General features: G+C 43.3%; 1 protein-coding gene across 1 annotated transcript in view; it reads right to left on the bottom strand.

Moving 5' to 3' along the window:
• Positions 1-21,525, bottom strand: part of KIF9 (kinesin family member 9) — a 74,073-nt gene that overhangs the window by 18,228 nt on the left and 34,320 nt on the right. The window contains exons 11-17 of the mRNA XM_082257953.1: positions 19,338-19,442; positions 18,280-18,335; positions 11,995-12,085; positions 8,450-8,592; positions 6,463-6,663; positions 4,079-4,287; positions 217-396 (exon numbers count right to left, since the gene is read on the bottom strand). Coding sequence (XP_082114079.1) covers positions 217-396; positions 4,079-4,287; positions 6,463-6,663; positions 8,450-8,592; positions 11,995-12,085; positions 18,280-18,335; positions 19,338-19,442 — 985 coding nt within the window. The remainder of the gene's footprint in view (positions 1-216; positions 397-4,078; positions 4,288-6,462; positions 6,664-8,449; positions 8,593-11,994; positions 12,086-18,279; positions 18,336-19,337; positions 19,443-21,525) is intronic.

The raw sequence follows: 21,525 nt of genomic DNA, 5'->3' as shown, positions 1-21,525 counted from the left end.
TGTGGGAGGGGCAGAGACACAAAGTATTGCAGGGAATCTCACCATTGTGTGAAAGGGCAAGTTATGCAGATATTTGTGGACAAATCTCACCACAGGAGCCTTTAAGAGAGAAAAAAAACTATTGGGTATATCTGCCCACTCTTTACCACCCAAAACCTTAATCTGACCTTGGGTGGAGTTGACCTGAGATTGAATGGCCTGAGATAAGATCCATACCTGTGAGCAGCCGCTGTCGGCATTGGTCAACCAGTTTCTGGCAATACTGAACCTCGGCCTTTAGGTCTTGCAGTTCATCATAATCTGCCCGATACTGTTTCTTCAGATCCTTCAGTCTGACAATCAGCATGAATTCCTGTTCATCAATGATCACCTGACCTTCATCACTGATATATTCACCTGTAAGTACAGATTCATAAGACCTCCCCCCATCACCATCAAACACAGAGTGACCTCACCTGAGAGCATCAGAGGAGCTTACACTCTAATGTCCCCCCACAGTCCCACACTATTATTATTATACATTTATATAGCTCTGACATATACCGCAGTGCTGTACAGAGAACACTGAGCCAAAAAAAGATTTTTTTGGTCACACACTATTTTTATTATTATACATTTACAGTCAGGTCCATAAATATTGGGACATCAACACAATTCTAATCTTTTTGGCTCTATACACCACCACAGTGGATTTGAAATGAAACAAACAAGATGTGCTTTAACTGCAGACTTTCAGCTTTAATTTCAGAACTCATTGGACGGCGCTTCACAGTGCAGATGGACAATGACACAAAGCATACTGCGAAAGCAACCAAAGAGTTTTTTTAGGGAAAGAAGTGGAATGTTATGCAATGGCCAAGTCAATCACCTGACCTGAATCTGATTGAGCATGCATTTCACATGCTGAAGACAAAACTGAAGGGAAAATGCCCCAAGAACAAGCAGGAACTGAAGACAGTTGCAGTAGAGGCCTGGCAGAGCATCACCAGGGATGAAACCCAGCGTCTGGTGATGTCTATGCGTTCCAGACTTCAGGCTGTAATTGACTGCAAAGGATTTGCAACCAAGTATTAAAAAGTGAAAGTTTGATTTATGATTGTTAATCTGTCCCATTACTTTTGGTCCCTTAAAAAGTGGGAGGCACATATACAAACTGTTGTAATTCTTACACCTTTCACCTGATTTGGATGTAAATTCCCCCAAATTAAAGCTGAAAGTCTGCAGTTAAAGAACATCTTGTTTGTTTCATCCATTGTGGTTGTGTATAGAGCCAAAAAAGATTAGAATTGTGTCGATGTCCCAATATTTATGGACCTGACTGTATGTAGCTCTGACATATACAGAAGTGCTGTACAGAGATCACTGAGCCAGTCACATTTGTTTCTGTACCAGAGGAGCTTACATTCTAATGTCCCCTCCCCCACAGTCACATCAGTCTCTGTACCAGAGGAGCTTACACTCTAATGTCCCCTCCCCCACAGTCACATCAGTCTCTGTACCAGAGGAGCTTACACTCTAATGTCCCCTCCCCCACAGTCACATCAGCCTCTGTACCAGAGGAGCTTACACTCTAATGTCCCCTCCCCCACAGTCACATCAGTCTCTGTACCAGAGGAGCTTACACTCGAATGTCCCCCCACAGTCACACACTATTATTATATATTTATATATCTCTGACATATACCGCAGTGCTGTACAGAGATCACTGAGCCAGTCACATCAGTCTCTGTACCAAAGGAGCTTACACTCTAATGTCCCCCCACAGTCACATCAATCTCTGTTTCAGAGGAGCTTACGCTCTAATGTCCCCCCACAGTCTCATCAATCTCTGTATCAGAGGAGCTTACACTCTAATGTCCCCCCACAGTCACACACTATTATTATTATACATTTATATAGCTCTGACATATACTGCAGCTCTGTACAGAGAACACTGAGCCAGTCACATCAGTCTCTGTACCAGAGGAGCTTACACTCTAATGTCCCTCCACAGTCACATCAGTCTATGTACCAGAGGAGCTTACACTCTAATATCCCCTCCCCCACAGTCACATCAGTCTATGTACCAGAGGAGCTTACACTCTAATATCCCCTCCCCCACAGTCACATCAGTCTCTGTACCAGAGGAGCTTACACTCTAATGTCCCCCCCACAGTCACATCAGTCTCTGTACCAGAGGAGCTTACACTCTAATTGTCAAAAAGGGGAGTGATTGGCGCTGCCAGGAAGTTAGGTTAATGGGAAATCTGGGTTAGGCTCCTATAGTTCAAGACCAAGTTCAACACATGCAAATGCACATAGAATGTATGTGGGAATGAGAACTATATAAGTAATAGGATATAAAAACACAATGGTGTTAATATGTGTGTGAAATTAACACTATGTGCTGATACCAAATCAATAAATAAATAAATGTGTTCAATACCTAACAGGCTTATTGAGACTCAACATAAATATGCAAATATATGTAAATGTAGGTATAAAAATATAAAAGCATATAAAGATAGTATTAATAAATTATGGTGTTATAGAGAGTTAGTGTGCAAAGGTGCTAAAAAATAAATATAGTGCACTAATCAAACTAAATAAGGTGCATTCCGAATAGTCATAACCATCTATTCAATAAAGTGCAACTGCATACTCATAAGCAATGAAAATAAATAAGTGGGTGAACTATGTGCATCCCACACTGGTGACAATATAAACACTAGTAAATAAATAAGTGCAGCCGTGCAAATAACTATATAAATTATGAAAGTGAGAACCATATAAATTCAAAGGCTCAAAAAGCAGGTTCTGTGTATTTTAAAATTGTCCAAAAATAGTGCAATCAGAGTTGGTACAGAAATCATAAAGTTCTATAGTCCATATAAGGATGGAGTAAGGTGCTCTTTTTTTCTATGAAGCCGGGAGTGCAGTGAGTGATTGGAAGATAGGGTGCTCCCCCTCTCCTGGGGTCCTGTGCTTACCGGATGTCCGTACCCCTACAGGGGTAAATGGCGGGTCGATAACAGGGATCGCTCCCATACACCGGCAATCTGGTTCCGTCCTATCCTTCCTATTACCACTCGTATCCACTCCTTGCTCCGGTACACATAGGGGTCAAAGCATCAGGGAGAGAGCTCCAGTACAATTCCCGGGTATATGAAAAAGGGGAAAAACAGAAGCCTCCGATAGTGCAGGATTGCCTTTAAAACTTTTATTTAGATTCCAAAAAAGACATGTACTCACATAAAATCAACATGCAGCGCATCCGTATGGCATAGGGTCCGCAACTACCTCGTTCGCGGTGCTCGCCTGGGATCAGCGTGCGTTCCTAGCCTCGGGATCGTTCAGACGGAAGTGATGTGGTCACGTTCTCGACGCGTTTCGTCACACTGACGTCATCTGTGTGTATGTGTACCGGAGCAAGGAGTGGATACGAGTGGTAATAGGAAGGATAGGACGGAACCAGATTGCCGGTGTATGGGAGCGATCCCTGTTATCGACCCGCCATTTATGTGTATCAGCACATAGTGTTAATTTCACACACATATTACACACCCATTGTGTTTTTATATCCTATTACTTATATAGTTCTCATTCCCACATACATTCTATGTGCATTTGCATGTGTTGAACTTGGTCTTGAACTATAGGAGCCTAACCCAGATTTCCCATTAACCTAACTTCCTGGCAGCGCCAACCACTCCCCTTTTTGACATTTACACCTGACGCTCCCCCATCGGGGGTGCATCTTTTGGAGTGGGCAGCAGCCATTAGTGTTTTATTTATAGAAATTTTACGCACTATTTTATAGATAGTTTATCCTAAGCGCGGATCTTTCTTCTTTTCCTTACACTCTAATGTCCCGCCCCCCCCCAACAGTCACACACTATTATTATTATACATTTATATATCTCTGACATATACCGCAGTGCTGTACAGAGAACACTGAGCCAGTCACATCAGTCTCTGTGCCCGAGGAGCTTACACTCTGTTGCCAGTCACCCACTATTACTATAAATATTTCTTTGGCTCTGACATATTCCATAGCGCCCCCTGCAGCCCCTCCTGATAATTCCCCAATAATAAATACCTTGTTTCTCTCTCTCCAGTTTTGTCACATTCAGGTTCTGGGAAGTGACATCGATCTCTTTCTTGATCACATTAATCCTCTGTGTGATCTCCTTCAATTTCTTCTTCCTGTCTCCCAGAATTGATTTATTCTCCTTAAATATTCGGTTCAGTTCGCTCCCGCGGTCCGCTTTAAAGTCCTCAAAGGCTTCAGATTTCGGGGGAGGAGAGCTGTACGGGAACAGAGCGCGGTTTACTAATAGCGCTGTGTCGATATTATTGTGATTTATCAGTAACAATGTATTAACCATGATACTAGACAAGCCTGCTGGGGGATCATTCTCATCTAAACACACTACAAGAAGAAGATCCTTTCCGTGTTCTCCACACCATGTCACATGTACAGCAGGAAGCCAGGTGTTAATGAATATCTGAAGCCAAATTCAAAAATGTCATTTATTGCAGCTGACCGGTCCGTAGATTTGTTGGCTGCATTCGTTTTCTGTTTTTACTTTATTTTCACCTGGTGATCCTGCCAGTAGCACACTTCCTGTCCTCGGGGTGGCAACACTTACTTCACTGTATCAATGGAGGAACAGCATTATCACCATAGGACAGAACTACAGATCCCCCACCAGCCAGGGCCGGTTGTGAAAACACAATGACCACAGGAGGAGATTCGTCCATCCACGCTGTGTATCATAGATGGAGGAACCAGATTCTTTCTATTCAGTAAGCAGCAGTACCGGGACAAGGGCTGGGCAGGAGGGGCAGCTACCCTGGGCACTGTGGTATCATATGAAATAGGGGGCAGAAGGGGGTAAGAATTGTTCTAGGAGGGAACATTTGGGGGGGGGGTGGTGTGCTAGGGAAGGTGATTTGGGGGGATTTGTTTTGGGAGGGGGATGGGGGAAGAGGATTTGTACTAGTTGAGGGGATTCGGGGTGGTTGTGCTAGAAGAGGTAGTGTGGTGGAGGGGGGAGGATATTTGTGGCAGGAGGGGATATTTTTTTTTGGGGGGGGGGGGGATTTGTGCTATAGTGATGATTGGGGGGGGGATTTGTGGTAGGAGGGGGAATTTTTTTGGGGGGGGGATATGAGCAGGGAGGGGAGATTTATTTAGAGTGGGGGGAGATTTGAAGAGTAGAGGACTAGAAGAAGTGATTTGAGCTAGGAAGGGAGGCGGGGGGCGGGGGGGGGGCAAAGACCTGTGCTGGAAGGGGGCTTTCAGAAGATTAGTGCTCAGTTTTTTTTTTATTTTTTTTTTTTGGGGGGGGGGGGATTTTTGCTAACACATAATGCTCATACACCTTGGGGGGAGGGCACAGTTTGGCATGTTAGCCCTGGGCTCTAGATGACCTTTTCCTGGCATTGGTCTGAAGGCTGAACATAAAAAATCTCTATGTGTATGCCCAGCTTGAAGTGGTTCTAAAGGCTCAGGGTTTTTTACCTTCATTCATTCTCCAAAATAAGTTAATGAAGCACAGACCATGCTCCATTAGCTTCTTCCCTGCCTATACTGGCTGAGGAAAGTGACACCAGGACCAGGAAGTGACATATCATTAGCAGGAATGAACGCTCGCTGATCTCCCTCCCCTCTACCTGGCGGCACCCATCATGCCAGTCCTGGTTCCATCGATGGCCATGCAGAAGCCTGGAAAGATGGCGGGGCCAGGCCGGGAAAGGCGTGGGCAGGAGGGGGCGGCTGCCCTGGGCGCAATGGTTTATTGCAGGGATGGGGATGCCCTCACCCTAATCCTAAGGGAAGGGGGGGGCTTAGTTTGGCATCTTTCCCCTGGGCGCTGGATGACCTTGTCCTGGCACTGGTGGGGGGACACATGTGGGATATGTGGAAGGGATCCAGTGGCTGCAAAGTCGCAGGATACTTCCATCTGACAGTCATCTTGTCAGATTGCTGGGAGTGTGTGTAAAATCCTCCACCGCTATCGCCATATTACATACTACACACTACATAGTAAATACTACACACTACATAGTACTACATAGTACATACTACACACTACATAGTACTACATAGTACATACTACATAGTACTACACAGTACATACTACACACTACATAGTACTACATAGTACATACTACATAGTACTACATACTACGGTCGTGGCAGTTAAAGGGTTAAAATCTGTACCCTTGGCACTAACATTAAAGACCTTCAAATGCTACACTTAGGCGCCCCCTGGTGTTCCTTTCTTACACTTGACACTAACCATCACTATATTTTCATTTCTTGTATTAGCAGGTTGACTCTCTATGTATAGGTTGAAGCACCCTAAAAATCTCCCATTGTTGGTTGAAGTGTAGTGCTGCTAATAGTGGCCTGCAGACCTTTATTTATAGGAGGATATTTAGCACTCTACAGGTTACATAGAATGCACTTCTCACCCGGGACGACTGGGTTCCTCTTTGATGGGCACCTCTGAGCGCTGGGTATCCATGGCAGTGGATTCCTGCTGCTCTTTGACAGCCGTCTCCTTCACATCGAAGTCCCGCAGTGATGTGGAAAGCATGGTTTTAGATGGAGAAAAAGATTCCAGGTCTTTACCGATGGCCGGACTCTGAGGACTTCCTCTCCTACCAACAGGACTGAAATAAGTACAAATAAAATGTATGACAAATTAAAACGTATACATGTATCAATTAACAGAAAGAGTGATCAATTAATTTAAAGAATGATTGATTAATAGAAAGAATGCTCAATAAACAGAAAGAATGTATCGATTAATAGAGAAAACAATAATTTAACAGAAAGAATGATCAATTAATAGAAAGAATGTATCAATTAATTGGAAGAATAATCAATTAAAAGAAAGAATATATCAATTAATAGGAAGAATGTATTTATTAATACAAAGAATGGTCAATTAACAGACAGAACAATGATTAACAGTAAGATTGATTAATTAACATAAGTAATGTATCCGCTAATAGGAGGCATAATCAAGAAACAGAAAAAAAATGTATTAATTAATAGAATGTATAATTTAATAGAAAATATATATATATATTAACAGAAAGAATGTATCAATTAACAGTAAGAATGATCAATTAATAGAAAGAACAATTAATTAACAGAAGTAATGTATCAACTATTAGGAAGAATGATCAATTTACAGAAAGAATGTATTAATAATAGAAAGAATGCACAGTTTATTAGAAAAAATATATATCAATTAACAGAAAAATGTATTAATTAATAAAAAAGAATGTATCAATTACCAGTAAGAATGATCAATTAATAGAAAGAACAATTAATTTAGAAGAAAGAACGTATTAATTAATAGAAAAAAACATTAGTTAACAGAAGTAATGCATCAACTAATAGGAAGAATGATCAAGAAACAGAAATAATGTATTAATTAATAGAAAGAATGCATAATTTAATAGAAAAGAATATATAAATTAACAGAGATACTGTATCAATTAAAAGAAAGAATGTATTAACAGTAAGAATGATCAATTAATAGAAAGAATGTTTCAGTTAACAGAAAGAATGTATCAATAATAGAAAGAATGAATGAATAGGAAGAATGTCTAAATTAACAAAAATAATGTATCAATGAATAAAAAGAATGATCAATTAACATAAACAATGCATCAATGTATAATTGAATAAATTATGTATAATTTATTAGAAAAATGTATCAATTAACAGAGAAAATGTAACAACAAAAAGAAAGAATGTATTAATAGAAAAAAACTTATCAGAAAAAAGTTAAAAAAGTTACAAAAGTTAAAAAAGTTAAAACTTAAAAAAGTTAACAGAAGTAATGTATCAATTAAAAGGAAGAATGATCACTAATAACATTATTATGCCCCTGTCTGCCTCTCAGATGGACTCCTGAGCCCGTTTCTGATGTTGGGAATCACATTCTGAGCAGCCATAGATATCTGCCACATGTGCCCACAGATGGAGGACCCCACCTCATGGCATTCATTATTATAGATATCTTCCACATGTGCCCACCGATGGAGGACCCCACCACGTGGCACTCAGATGGAGGACCCCACCACGTGGCACTCAGATGGAGGACCCCACCACGTGGCACTCAGATGGAGGACCCCACCACGTGGCACTCAGATGGAGGACCCCACCACGTGGCACTCAGATGGAGGACCCCACCACGTGGCACTCAGATGGATGACCCCATCACGTGGCACTCATTATCATCGATTTCTGCGAGTGCATTGGAATGGCCTATCTCAGAATCTACAGAACAGAAGTACGTTGACCCTTCAGGGATATCACCCCCTCAAATGAATTAGAATTTCACTTGATCCAGAACCAGCCCCATTATCTACAATCTGGAGTTTTGAACGAGTCACATGAAAGCCCCGCCCACACCGCAGACACGTCCTGTGCCTGGCTCACCTGGCCAGCTCCTTTGATTTTCGGCTCTTGGATTTCTTTGCAGATATAGAACTATTTGCCTTTGAGAATGGCGCCACTCCAATGCCAAAACCACTGCCGTCCAATTCTCCCACCAACTGGCCTTCCGCATCCACCAATCCAGCCTGGGAGCAACAACAAAAATATAAGCAGAATATTCTAATATATACATGATGAGTGCACCCATATGAAGTCTTTATCGTTTTGTTCACACAAATAGAGATTTCTTTTGGTGGGATTTATTCACCGCTGGGTTTTAATTGTTTGCTAAACAAACAAAAAAATACCAAAAATTTTGAAAAAAAAGAAAATGTTTTTTCAAGTGAGCCAGCCTATGGCCAGAAGATGTGTGTCCAATATGGTGGCTACAAAGGCAGGCAGGTGGGTGCAATATCCAAGAAGAAATGAGGCAGGACTGTACCACTTGGTGCCAACATCTGCCCAATTACAGGTACCCGTTACATGTGTACAGGAGTCATTAGACCCGTCTCTCCTCTGCCACCGCTTTGGCAGCCTGTCCCCGTGTGGTTGGGACAGAAGAGCCAAGAGCAGTTCTTCATGTGTGGTCATTCTGTACACTGGTGCTGGAAATGGAAGACCGGGGACATATAGAGAAATGAGCTAGAAACAGAAGTGTGGGGTAGAGAAGTTGTTCTGCCTGCAATATCAAAGTTGACCACTAGATGGAGCTGGTAATAAAATTACTGTTCTGCAGAAACTAGAAACTGTTCATCCTCACCCCTTCATGCTGAAGTCTTTTTCTGACATTTGTTGTTACAAGTTAAAATCAGTATTTTTTTTTTATAGAAAATGACTTAGAACCCCCAAATATATAAATAAATATATATATATATAAATAAACATACATACATACACATACATACATACATACATACACATACATACATACATACATACATACATGTATATATATATATACACATACATACATACATACATACATGTATATATATATACACACCATATTATATATATATAAATATAAATATATATATATATATATATATATATATATATATATATATATATATATATATTTTTTTTTTGCAGAGACCCTGGAGGAAAAAATGGCAATCGTTGCTATATTTTATGTTACACTGTATTTGCGAAGCGGCCTTTCAATTGCAATTCTTTTGGAAAAAATACAGCGCATCCGGAAAGTATTCACAGCACTCCACTTTTTCCATGTTACAGGCTTTTTCCAAAACGGATTAAATTCATTATTTTCCTCAAAATTCTACAAACAATCCCCCATAATGACAACGTGAAAGTAGCTCACATGTGGGGTTCGATTACCGTTTACATATGTGGGCGCGACTTGGGTATGCATTTGCTTCTGCGCGCGAGCTAACGGGACAAGGGGTGCTTTCATTTTTTATCTTTTCCTATTTATTTTATCTTTTATTTTTTTACAGTTTTTAAAAAAACAAATAAAAAATTTGATCACTTTTATTCCTATTACAAGAAATGTAAACACCCCTTGTACTAGAAATAAGCAGGACAGATCTGGGGTCAAAAAGACCTCACACCTCACATCTACACTAAAAAAAAAAAAAATGATCATGATGAAAATAAATGGGCTTTTTAAATGCGTTGCTAGGAGACGCCGTTTGACGCCGCTCCGGTCCTCCAAGGCCATAGAGTGGAGTGGTGGCCATCTTGCCCTAACTTGACTTCCTGCCTGAGGGGACAGTGGACCGGATCATTTTCCCCGCTACCAACGGCTTCGGTAAGCAGGGAAAACGACTGGGAAGTAGTGGTGTGGTGGGGGGGGGGGTCGTGCACCTCTCCCGCCGCCCATGAAGCAAATCTGCTGCTGGGACCACCCTTATGTTAAAGTGGACCGCCCGCCCTTTAAAAAAATACCAGGGTTATGGCAGATATCTGCTATCTATCTGCTGCCATAACTCCGGTATTTAACCACTTAAGCCCCGGAAGATTTTACCCCCTTCCTGACCGGGGGGTTTTTTGCGATTTTTTACTGCGTGAATTTAACGGACAATTGCGCGGTCGTGCGACGCTGTACCTAAACGAATTTCACGTCCTTTTTTTCCCACAAACAGAGCTTTCTTTTGGTGGTATTTGATCACCTGTGCGATTTTTTGATCATGCGCTATAAACAAAAAAAGAGCGTCAATTTTGCAAAAATAACAATATTTTTCACTTTTTTTTATATGAAATTATCCCCAAAAAAAAGTAAAAATCTAAATTTTTTAACATTTTCGGCCAATTTGTTTTATGCTACATATGTTTGGTAAAAAAAATCGCAAAAAGCGTATTTTGATTGGTTTGCGCAAAAGTTATCGCGTTTACTAACTAAGGGAAAGATTTTTGTCATTTTTGGTGTTTTTTTTTTAACGAGTAATGGCGGCGATCTGCGATTTTTTTTGCGGTACTGCGACATTGCGGCAGACAGATCGGACCCTTGACTGACATTTTTGACACTTTTGGGGGTACCAGTGACATTACTGCAGTAATCAGTGCTATATATATGCACTGTTACTGCAAAAATGACACTGGCAGGGAAGGGGTTAACTATATTGGACAGGGAGGGGTTAAGTGTGTCCTAGGAGCGTGCTTCTAACTGTGGTGGGACAGGTCTCCTAGTGTAAAAACACAGATCAACGGTTCTACATAGTAGAACCGTCTGATCTGCATTTTTACACAGGGAGAATGACAGGCGGCTTGTTTACATAAGCCGCTCTGCCTTTCTCCCGTTCTACCGACGATCGTAGTGTGACCGGCGGACATCGGGTCCGCCGGTCACACTCCCGCACTCCTCCGTGAACGAGCCGAGGCGGGCACGCGCTCTCGCCCGCTTTTGGCTCTAAAGCGGATGACAGGCGAGTGACGTAGATCTACGTCACTCTGCCTGGCCGGGGCTGACTGCCGCAGTAAATATACTGTGGGCAGTCGGCAACCGGTTAACGTCAAAGTACCAACGTAAATACACGGTGGGCGGTCCGTAAGTAGTTACAGTAATCTAAGAAAAGGAAACAAGTGCATCCTGGGAGCTCAAACTCCATCTGAGAGACTAAATCAGGGATCCTCAAACTGCGGCCCTCCAGCTGTTGCGGGACTACACATCCCATGAGGCATTGTAAAACTCACTGACATTCCCAGACATGACTAGGCATGATGGGAATTGTAGTTCTTGAACAACTGGAGTGCCATAGTTTGAAGACCCCTGGACTAAAAGAAGGAACCAGCTATCAGAGCACATGTTGGACTAAAACTTGCATCTGTTTGCATTCCATAAACGCAGCATCGCTGGTGAGAATAACTTGTTGCCATCTACAGCTTAGCTTATTCATTGTATTTTCTGTATATTTCATGTACTGATTATATTGTACCTCTTATCTGTTATTCCTAAATGGTTTCAACCCCAACCCCCCCATCCTGTTTTGTTAATACATTTTCAAAATTTACATCCTTATTGGAGAATAGGAGGGTTTCGCTGAATGTGGAGTTATGGAAATGTTGTGTAGGGAGGACAGAACACCCACCTTCTGCACCTCGGATATGGCTGCAGAGTCATTCTTATCTATCAGAATGTACCTCGTTCTCAGTCTGGACTCCACTTCCTGCTCCTGATGGCTGGAAACAGAAAAATTACATCATATGAACACATGAAATAAAGGAAATTATCCATAATAGAAAGATCCTCCTCAATATAGGACAATATAGGACAATATAGGACAATATAGGACAACTGCGGAAAACAACCTGTGCGTTATTAAGGGTGTTTTGTTTTTTTTTAGTTCCTGGTGCGAAGCCTGTCCCCACCATTTACATATCAGATACTCTACAAACCAAACAGAACATGGCCCAAGCACAGGTACGCTTCAAAAGCACCCTAGAAGGACCCTAGATAAATATGAATACAATGATATATTAATACCAATGATGGGGCATTATTCCTCCCACTGACACCAATGATTGGACACTATTCCTCCCACTGACACCAATGATGGGGCACTATTCCTCCCACTGACACCAATGATGGGACACTATTCCTCCCACTGACACCAATGATGGGACACTATTCCTCCCACTGACTCCGATGATTGGACACTATTCCTCCCACTGATACCAATGATGGGACACTATTCCTCCCACTGACTCCGATGATGGGACACTATTCCTCCCACTGATACCAATGATGGGGTACTATTCCTCCCACTGATACCAATGATGAGGCACTATTCCTCCCACTGATACCAATGATGAGGCACTATTCCTCCCACTGACACCAATGATTGGACACTATTCCTCCCACTGACACCAATGATGGGACACTATTCCTCCCACTGACACTAATGATGAGGCACTATTCCTCCCACTGATACCAATGATGGGGCACTATTCCTCCCACTGATACCAATGATGAGGCACTATTCCTCCCACTGACACCAATGATGGGGCACTATTCCTCCCACTGATACCAATGATTGGACACTATTCCTCCCACTGACACCAATGATGGAGCATTTTTCCCCCCGCTGATGTCAGGACTTTTTCTACTCCCAACGGGCACAGTCCAGCCCCAAAGTCAGAAGAACTGTAAACTGGCCACTTGTTTAGAAAGTCTACCATAAAACACATTACATTCCGCTTATCATCAACTCAAAATTGAAGCCAAAATCCCTGTGCTGTAAACCATATTGCACTCAATCTTCTGTTATTAGAATATAAACCATCAAATTATATATAAATTATATCCATACCAGTATAGATCCTAACACATTACCCAGTCCATACCAGTATAGATCCAAACACCTTACCCAATCCATACCAGTATAGATCCTAACACCTTACCCAGTCCATACCAGTATAGATCCTTACACATTACCCAGTCCATACCAGTATAGATCCTAACACATTACCCAGTCCATACCAGTATAGAGCCTAACACATTACCCAGTCCATACCAGCATAGATCCTAACACATTACCCAGTCCATATAAGCATTGATCCTATCACATCACCCAGTTCACACCAGTATAGATCCTAATACATTACCCAGTCCATACCCGTACAGATCCTAACACATTACCCAGTCCATACCAGTAGAGATCCTAACACATTACCCAGTCCATTCCAGTATCAATCCTAACACCTTACCCAGTCCATACCGGTTTAGATCCTAACACATTACCCAGTCCATACCAGTATAGATCCTAACACATTACCCAGTTCATACCAGTATAGAGCCTAACACATTACCCAGTCCATACCAGTATAGATCCTAACACATTACCCAGTCCATAGCAGTATAGATCCTAACACATTACCCAGTCCATACCAGTATAGATCCTAACACATCTCTCAGTCCATACCAGTATAGATCCTAACACATCTCTCAGTCCATACCAGTATAGATCCTAACAGATTACCCAGTCCACACCAGTATAGATATACAGTATATACAGCATGAGATTTTTTTCCCATTGAGATCCGATGTGTTTTCAAAGTGTTTCTTTCAGCAGTGTATATATATATATATATATATATATATATATATATATATATATACACATATTAAATATTTAACATTTAAATATTTAAATTATGATCAATACAAATAAAATCCAGTGAAATTAACAATAATCTGTGAATCAATAAAAGAATAGTACATAGTACATGGCCAGGGCCGGATTAACGTAGGGGCTTTTGGATCTGCAGCTCCAGGCCCCTACCCTAATATAGGCCCCGGCTGGCCAGATTCACTGTTTTCACTCTTTAGAGCCCATTCAGACTAGCGAGACTTGTCAGGCGACTTGTCAGCCTGACAAGTCGCGCTCCATTGAGTAGTACAGGACCCGTTCTAATAGGAGCGACACAAGTCGCTCCAACTTAGAAAAAGGGTCCTGTACTACTTTGGGGCGACCTCGGAGCGACTTGCATAGACTTCCATTATGTGAAGTCTCTGCAAGTCGCGCCAAAGTCGCGGTGCACGCGACTTCACAGGTCGCCCCCCCAAAGTCGTGTCGCGCTAGTCTGAATGGGCTCTTACTGTCACTTGTAAACAAAGAAGTTTGACTTCGGTACTACAAGTGAAAGCATGCTTCTCCAAGAAGCTCCCTCAGAACCTCTCCACACAGCACAAAGGCCGGACACTGAGGGACAGTTGCAGATGCATGGATGTGTTCATAGGCTTCAGAGAGGGCATCTCATGTTGTATTAGGCCTGCGCCGCTGCACCCTTCTTCCTCAGGGTGCATGCCAAGGCACAGCCCTTCAAAATCCTCAGCACCAAGCCCATGATGCTCTTAATCCAGCCCTGTACATGGCAATTCTCAGCTGGAGGAGTCCTGTAATATGGTACATGCTCGGCTCTTCTCTATAGGCCCTAATGCAAAGGCAGGCCTGCAGAGAGACAGCTTTTCAATAAGGACCTATGGAGATGACGTTCAGCAGTCAGATGCTAGAAGCTTACTGGGTAGTAAAGTGCTTGTCATCTAAACCAGAGTTTTTCAACTGGGCTACATATCCATGTTTGCGATTCTCCCGTTTATTGGATTGAGATGTGGTGAGTGTGGAGGCTACTGTAGTACAGTGACCTCGCTGTCATGTTCAAGAAACCAGTGGTGAGATGATTGGAGCTTTGTGACATGGTGCATTATCCTGATGGAAGGAGCCATCAGAAGATGGGGACACTGTAGTTATAAACGGATAGACATGGTCAGCAACAATACTCAGGTAGGCCGTGGTGTTTAAACCATGCTCAGTTGGTACTAAGGGGCCAAAATGTGCCGAGAAAAGACCCCCACACCATTACACCACCACCACCAACCTGAACCATTGATACAAGGCAGGATGGATCCATGCTTTCATATTGTTTACCCCAAATTCTGACCCTACTATCTGAATGTCCCACTCAAAGCCATGCCTCCAACATGTTTACCCACAGCAGGGCTTAATCTTGGGAGACTGTATTTAAACGCTGTTGTGGGTGAAAAATGTTGGAGGCATGGCTTTTGACTGGGGCACCTTTGACTCCTCAAAGAGACCCTCTGTCTCTTGGATTCTGGCTGGGGCATCTCTGATCCCTCAGTAAGACCCTTGGTCTCTTGGTTTCTGACTCCTTGTTGAGACCTCTGTCTTTTGGCTTCTGGCTGGGGCACTCTGACCTCTCAGTAAGACTCTATAGCTTTGCTTCTGGCTGGGGCACCTCTGACTTCTTGGTGAGACCCTCTTGTAATGATATCCCGTACTGGACACATGAAAAGCTGAAGCAAGCGGCCATGTTGTTCAGTCATTATAGGTCAGCCATGACAGTTTTGCAGAACAGTGACACATTGCCGCAGTGATTACCTCCTCCCTCCTCCTCCGATTCATGGAATGCATAGGTTTTACACTTCAAAAGAGCTGTTATCTCAACTCAGAGACATCAGAAACAAGCGCTTAGGCCTGTGCAGAGCTGTAAACCACTAATTGAGTCCTGGCAGGATGTCTGTTTCTTCTGTCCAGGCCTATCCTAAAACTATGACCAAATCCATTAAGGATACCCGGAACTAATGGGGATGGTAAAAGGCAACCAGAGAGCTCTGCCTAATTCAAAACTTAACAAATCCACACATGATTCATAAACTCAGACAGGAACATGACACATTATTAATAAGTATATATTTGGATTAGAAATGTCGTACTGAACGAATTAAGGTCATACATGTCCACACTAGCACATAAAGAAGGGAAGATACAGTAGCTGTCAGATGCCTCCTGGGTGACAGGTTTATCTGAGATACCCTGTGTTCAGTATCCCTGAATGCGGAATTCAATGCTGAACAATAATCTATCAGTTTCAAGAATGCAACCGGTACATATTGGAAGATATGAATAGTGGTATAAAACTGTCCATGGAGGAGGGACCTGATATTGTCGTAAACTCAGGACAGCCCATGGACACCCCAGTTTATTGGTCAGGGGCATCTGTCAACACCCCTTTGATCCCAGAAAAAAAGGGGGACCTAACCAGTTGAGAAGTTCTCCTTTACCATCAAATCAGGAACATCTGTCAAGGTTGAGAATCAATAACACCTGGCTCATCGACTGAACTCTGATAACACCCAGGACATTGATCTTCCTCCTGTATTCTACTTTTTTTTTCTATTGCTGAATTATGTCTCTATTTCTTTGAAACACCTTTTTTCTGTAAATGTTTTATTTGCACCAACTTTGACCTTTTCTTTATTAAAATCTTATTTTGAAAAGTGTTAACCTTGTCCCTAAGCTCCTAATGCAAGCTAACAAAGAACCTGTCTCTTGAAGAGTGCTTACTGTATAGGATAAATCCTATGAACATTCCTGTCTGTGGTGACAGTGTGTGTTACAGACGCTTATTCTAAAAATCATAATTGGTTTTGCTAAAATTACGAGTTTCCCCAAAGTAGGTAGTGGCAGTTAAAGGGTTAATTGCTTAATTATCCCAGTGTCAATCACTCTCAGCCTGCTGGCACCTAGATTGTGGTCCAGTGAGCTGGAAAATCTTTGAGCAGGGTGCAGCTGAGAGTGGCATTTTTACGTAAGTGACAGCGTGGTGTGAGCTTGGCCGGTCCTTTGTCACGAGTTAGTGAGAAGGGCAGAGATCTGATACCCGCGTCCGTCACACCTCTGTCTCTTGGCTTCTGGCTGGGGCACCTGTGACCTCTTTGTGAGACCTTCTGTCTCTTAGCTTCTTGCTGGGGCTCCTCTGACTCCTCGGTGAGACTCTGTCGCTTGGCTTCTGGCTGGGGCACCTCTTAACCCCCCCAATAAGACCCCCTGTCTCTTGGCTTCTGGCTGGGGCAGCTCTGAGCCCTGGGTTAGACCCTCTGTCTCTTGGTTTCTGGCTAGGGCACCTCTGGCCTCTCAGTGAGACCCCCTGTCTCTTGTCTTCTGGCTGGGGCACCTCTGACCCCTGGGTTAGACCCTCTGTTTCTTGGCTTTTGGCTGGGCTCCTCTGACCCCTTAGTAAGACCCTCTGTCTCTTTGCTTCTGGCTGGGCTCCCCTGACTCCTTGGTGGGACTCCCTGTCTCTTGGCTTCTGGCTGGGCTCCTCTGACCCCTCAGTAAGAGCCTCTGTCTCTTTGCTTCTGGCTGGGCTCCCCTGACTCCTTGGTGGGACTCTCTGTTTCTTGGCTTCTGGCTGGGCTCCCCTGACTCCTTGGTGGGACTCTCTGTCTCTTGGCTTCTGGCTGGGGCAACCTGACCCCTGGGTGAGACCTTCCGTCTCCCACACTGGAAGCGATCTCCAAACTGGAAGCTCTGAGCTATCCTTAGACCTGAGTATATAACAACCCTGCACACACCTGTATACTCAGCCAGGTTGTAGGTGTCTAGCAAAACCCGGAGACGGGATTTAATGTTCCGATCCAGAACTACAGAATCCAGAGCAAGCCAAATACACAGCTTTCTCTGCCCAGAAACACTAGCCTGGGACGTCGTATTTACCCTAAATGCGAATCTTGTGTCACATTTCTCTATAATCTCACGGTGACAGGGCCTCTCATTTTCACACCATTTACACCCGACTGCCATCCAATCTACTAAACGGATGGGGAGCGGATCCCCATCTGTCTCTTTCTAGCGGATTGGATGATGGCGGGTGCACCTCCATAGAGGATCCGATCGGTCCATTCCTGTGAAAGGGGCTTAAGTTAACAGAGATCTACACGATGAAGACAGGGACATCCCTAAAATCTGACAAAGGTTTTAACTTCCTCATTCCTAAGCTAAATGTAAAAAATAGTTTATTATACTTTAATTTATAACTGAACTTTGACAGAATGTGAAAAAAAAAAAACTTACTTCACAATAAGTCTGAACTGAGAAAATATCTCCTGGATTTGTCGGAGGCTCAGAATCTGATGGGAATGCAAAAAAAGAATGATTGCTTATTGCATAAACCTCAATATAGACAAAGAAAATAGAGGTACAACAATTACAATGTACAAATAGTGTGAGAATAAGAAACATCATACAACCCCACAGTACAATGGCACCATTCATATTCAAAGCAGGGGCGTAACTACAAGGGTTGCAGTGGTTGCAATTACAACCGGGCCCCATGCTCCAGGGGGCCTGTGCGGCTCTCCTGTACACCTGGATAGGAGGGGTGGCGGGGACAGCATGTAGAGAAATCACTGTCCTCCTTTTTCCTCCTGTAGCTGCAGGAGGAAAATGGAGGAGATTGGTTCCTCTGTATGCTGCCCCCGCCACTCCTCCTATCCAGTTCACAGTGTTCTGCTGTCTCTGGGCCCCTGTGTGCTCCCCAGGTCCCCCCCCCCCCCCCACTGTGCTCCCCGGGACACCACCCCCCACTGTGCCCCCTCCCCTCTCCTGCCAGCTGCTGCAGGTGATGTGTCACAATAAAGAACCAGGAAGGGGTCGGTAAATATGTAATTTACCAGCTCCTTCCTTTTCTGAATGGACAGAGTCATAGTCAGTGACATTGTAAAAAAAATAAAAATAAAATGATAAAAAATAATACAATTAAAATAACAAAAAATAAAAACTACCGACACCAGTGGGTGAACTTCCAGGATCGCAAAGGTCACACTTGGCATTCCACCACCATGGGGAGGCCCCAAGATGGCAGGAAGGGGGCCCACTGCAGAACTTGTGAAAGGGTCCCCCTGCGGGACCGTAATAAAGGGCCCCGCAATGAGAGTAAAGGGCCCCAGGATCAGTGGGAAGAGCCCCAGGCTTGAAGGGAAGGGCCCCGGTCAGGGATCCGGGGGGCCCTTCATGGTTTCTTGCACCGGGGCCCTGAAGGTTCTAGTTACGCCTCTGATCCAAAGGATCCTTTATAGAATAATCAGCATGGTTTCATTGTTGCAGTTTGGTTAGAGGTACAAGATACTCACTTCTATCTCATCTATCTTCCCCTCCAGATATCTGCGGACCTGAGAGGTAATCTCTGCGATCTGGCCGTCATTAAATGGTTCGTAGCTGATGTCCGCACGATTGGCCTGAAACAAGGAAAACCAGACAGTCAACCAATAGTGCTTTCTGAAACTGAGCTTAACCTCTTCATGTCTTCAATCTGTAGTCTAATATTCTCACACACGCAGAGGGAACATTATAATCTATCTTCCTCATTTTGAAAGATAACCGCCAAGTCCGTGTGTTGCTAAAATCTATCAAACCCGGCTGTCAATGGCAGCTACGGTTCCAACCAAGGACTGAGAATCAATGAGAGTGGCTCCTATATATACACTATATTACCAAAAGTATTGGGACACCTGCCTTTACACACACATGAACTTTAGTGGCATCCCAGTCTTAGCTCATAGGGTTCAATATTGAGTTGGCCCACCCTTTGCAGCTATAACAGCTTCAACTCTTCTGGGAAGGCTGTCCACAAGGTTTAGGAGTGTCTATGGGAATGTTTGACTATTCTTCCAGAAGCGCATTTGTAAGGTTGGGCACTAAACTTGACAAGAAGGCCTGGCTCACAGTCTCCACTCTAATTTATCCAACGGGTTGAGGTCAGGACTCTGTGCAGGCCAGTCAAGTACTTCCACCCCAAACTCACTCATCCATGGACCTTGCTTTGTGCACTGGTCCAAACCATTTGGTGGAGGGGGGATTATGGTGTGGGGGTTGTTTTTCAGGGGTCGGGGTTGGGCTTGGCCCCTTAGTTCCAGTCAAGGGAACTCTTAAGGTGTCAGCATACCAAGACATTTTGGACAATTTCATGCTCCCAACTTTGTGGGAACAGTTTGGAGATGGCCCCTTCCTGTTCCAACATGACTGTGCAAATAATAATCCATACATCTAATAAAATTATGCTGCCACCCCAAATCAGCCTTTATTGATAAACCGGATGAGATGAAGACTCGTGCTCAGATGGCCCCAGTACTCAGGCATCCTAACATCCAATCATAGAGAATGACTGCGCACCAGTGCACAAACAAGGTCCATAAAAACCAAGATCCAATATAGTGTATGTGATCACTATGTTAGCTATGACATGGTGATTGCCTTTGGGCTGTTGTTGCCACTGCAGCCTGAAGATGGCAGTGTGGCTCAGTTGAATACTGTAATTGTAAGATAATTACACATTATTAAAAAAATATTAAAGCAAATCTAAAATAAATATATATTATATTATATATACTGTATATATATATATATATTGCTCAAACAAATTAACCGGTTGCCGACCGCCGCACGACTATATACTGCGGTGGTCAGCCCCGGCCAGGCAGAGTGACGTATGGGTACGTCACTCGCCTGTCACTGACTTGAGAGCCAATTGCGGGCGGGCGCGCGCCCGCCGCGGCTCGTTCACTGACAAGTCAGTGCGTGTGACCGGCGGAGTCGATGTCCGCCGGTCACACTACGATCGCTCCGGTGAAGGGAGAAAGGCGGAGCGGCTTATGTAAACAAGCCGCCCGTCATTCTCCCTGGTGTAAAAATGAAGATCAGACGGTTCTACTATGTAGGACCGTTGATCTTTGTTTTTACACCAATAGCCATGTCCCTATACAGTTAGAATCACGCCCCTAGGACACACTTAACCCCTCCCTCTCCAATACAGTTAACCCCTTCCCTGCCAGTGTCATTTTTACAGTAACAGTGCATATGTATAGCACTGATTACTGCAGTAATGTCACTGGTAACCCCAAAAGTGTCAAAAATGTCAGTCAAGGGTCCGATCTGTCCGCCGCAATGTCGCAGTACCGAAAAAAAATCGCAGATCGCCGCCATTACTCGTTAAAAAAAAAACACCAAAAATGACAAAAATCTTTCCCTTTGTTAGTAAACGCGATAACTTTTGCGCAAACCAATCAAAATACGCTTTTTGTGATTTTTTTTACCAAACATGTGTAGCATAAAACAAATTGGCTGAAAATGTTAAAAAATTTTGATTTTTACATTTTTTTTGGGGGGAATTTCATATAAAAAAAATGTGAAAAATATTGTTATTTTTGCAAAATTGACGCTCTTTTTTTGTTTATAGCGCATGATTAAAAAATCGCACAGGTGATCAAATACCACCAAAAGAAAGCTCTGTTTGTGGGAAAAAAAGGACGTCAAATTCGTTTA

This window comes from Pelophylax lessonae (genome assembly GCF_965119305.1).
Source record: "Pelophylax lessonae genome assembly, chromosome: 5".
NCBI lineage: Eukaryota > Metazoa > Chordata > Amphibia > Anura > Ranidae > Pelophylax > Pelophylax lessonae.
This window is presented reverse-complemented; position numbering and strand designations above follow the sequence as displayed.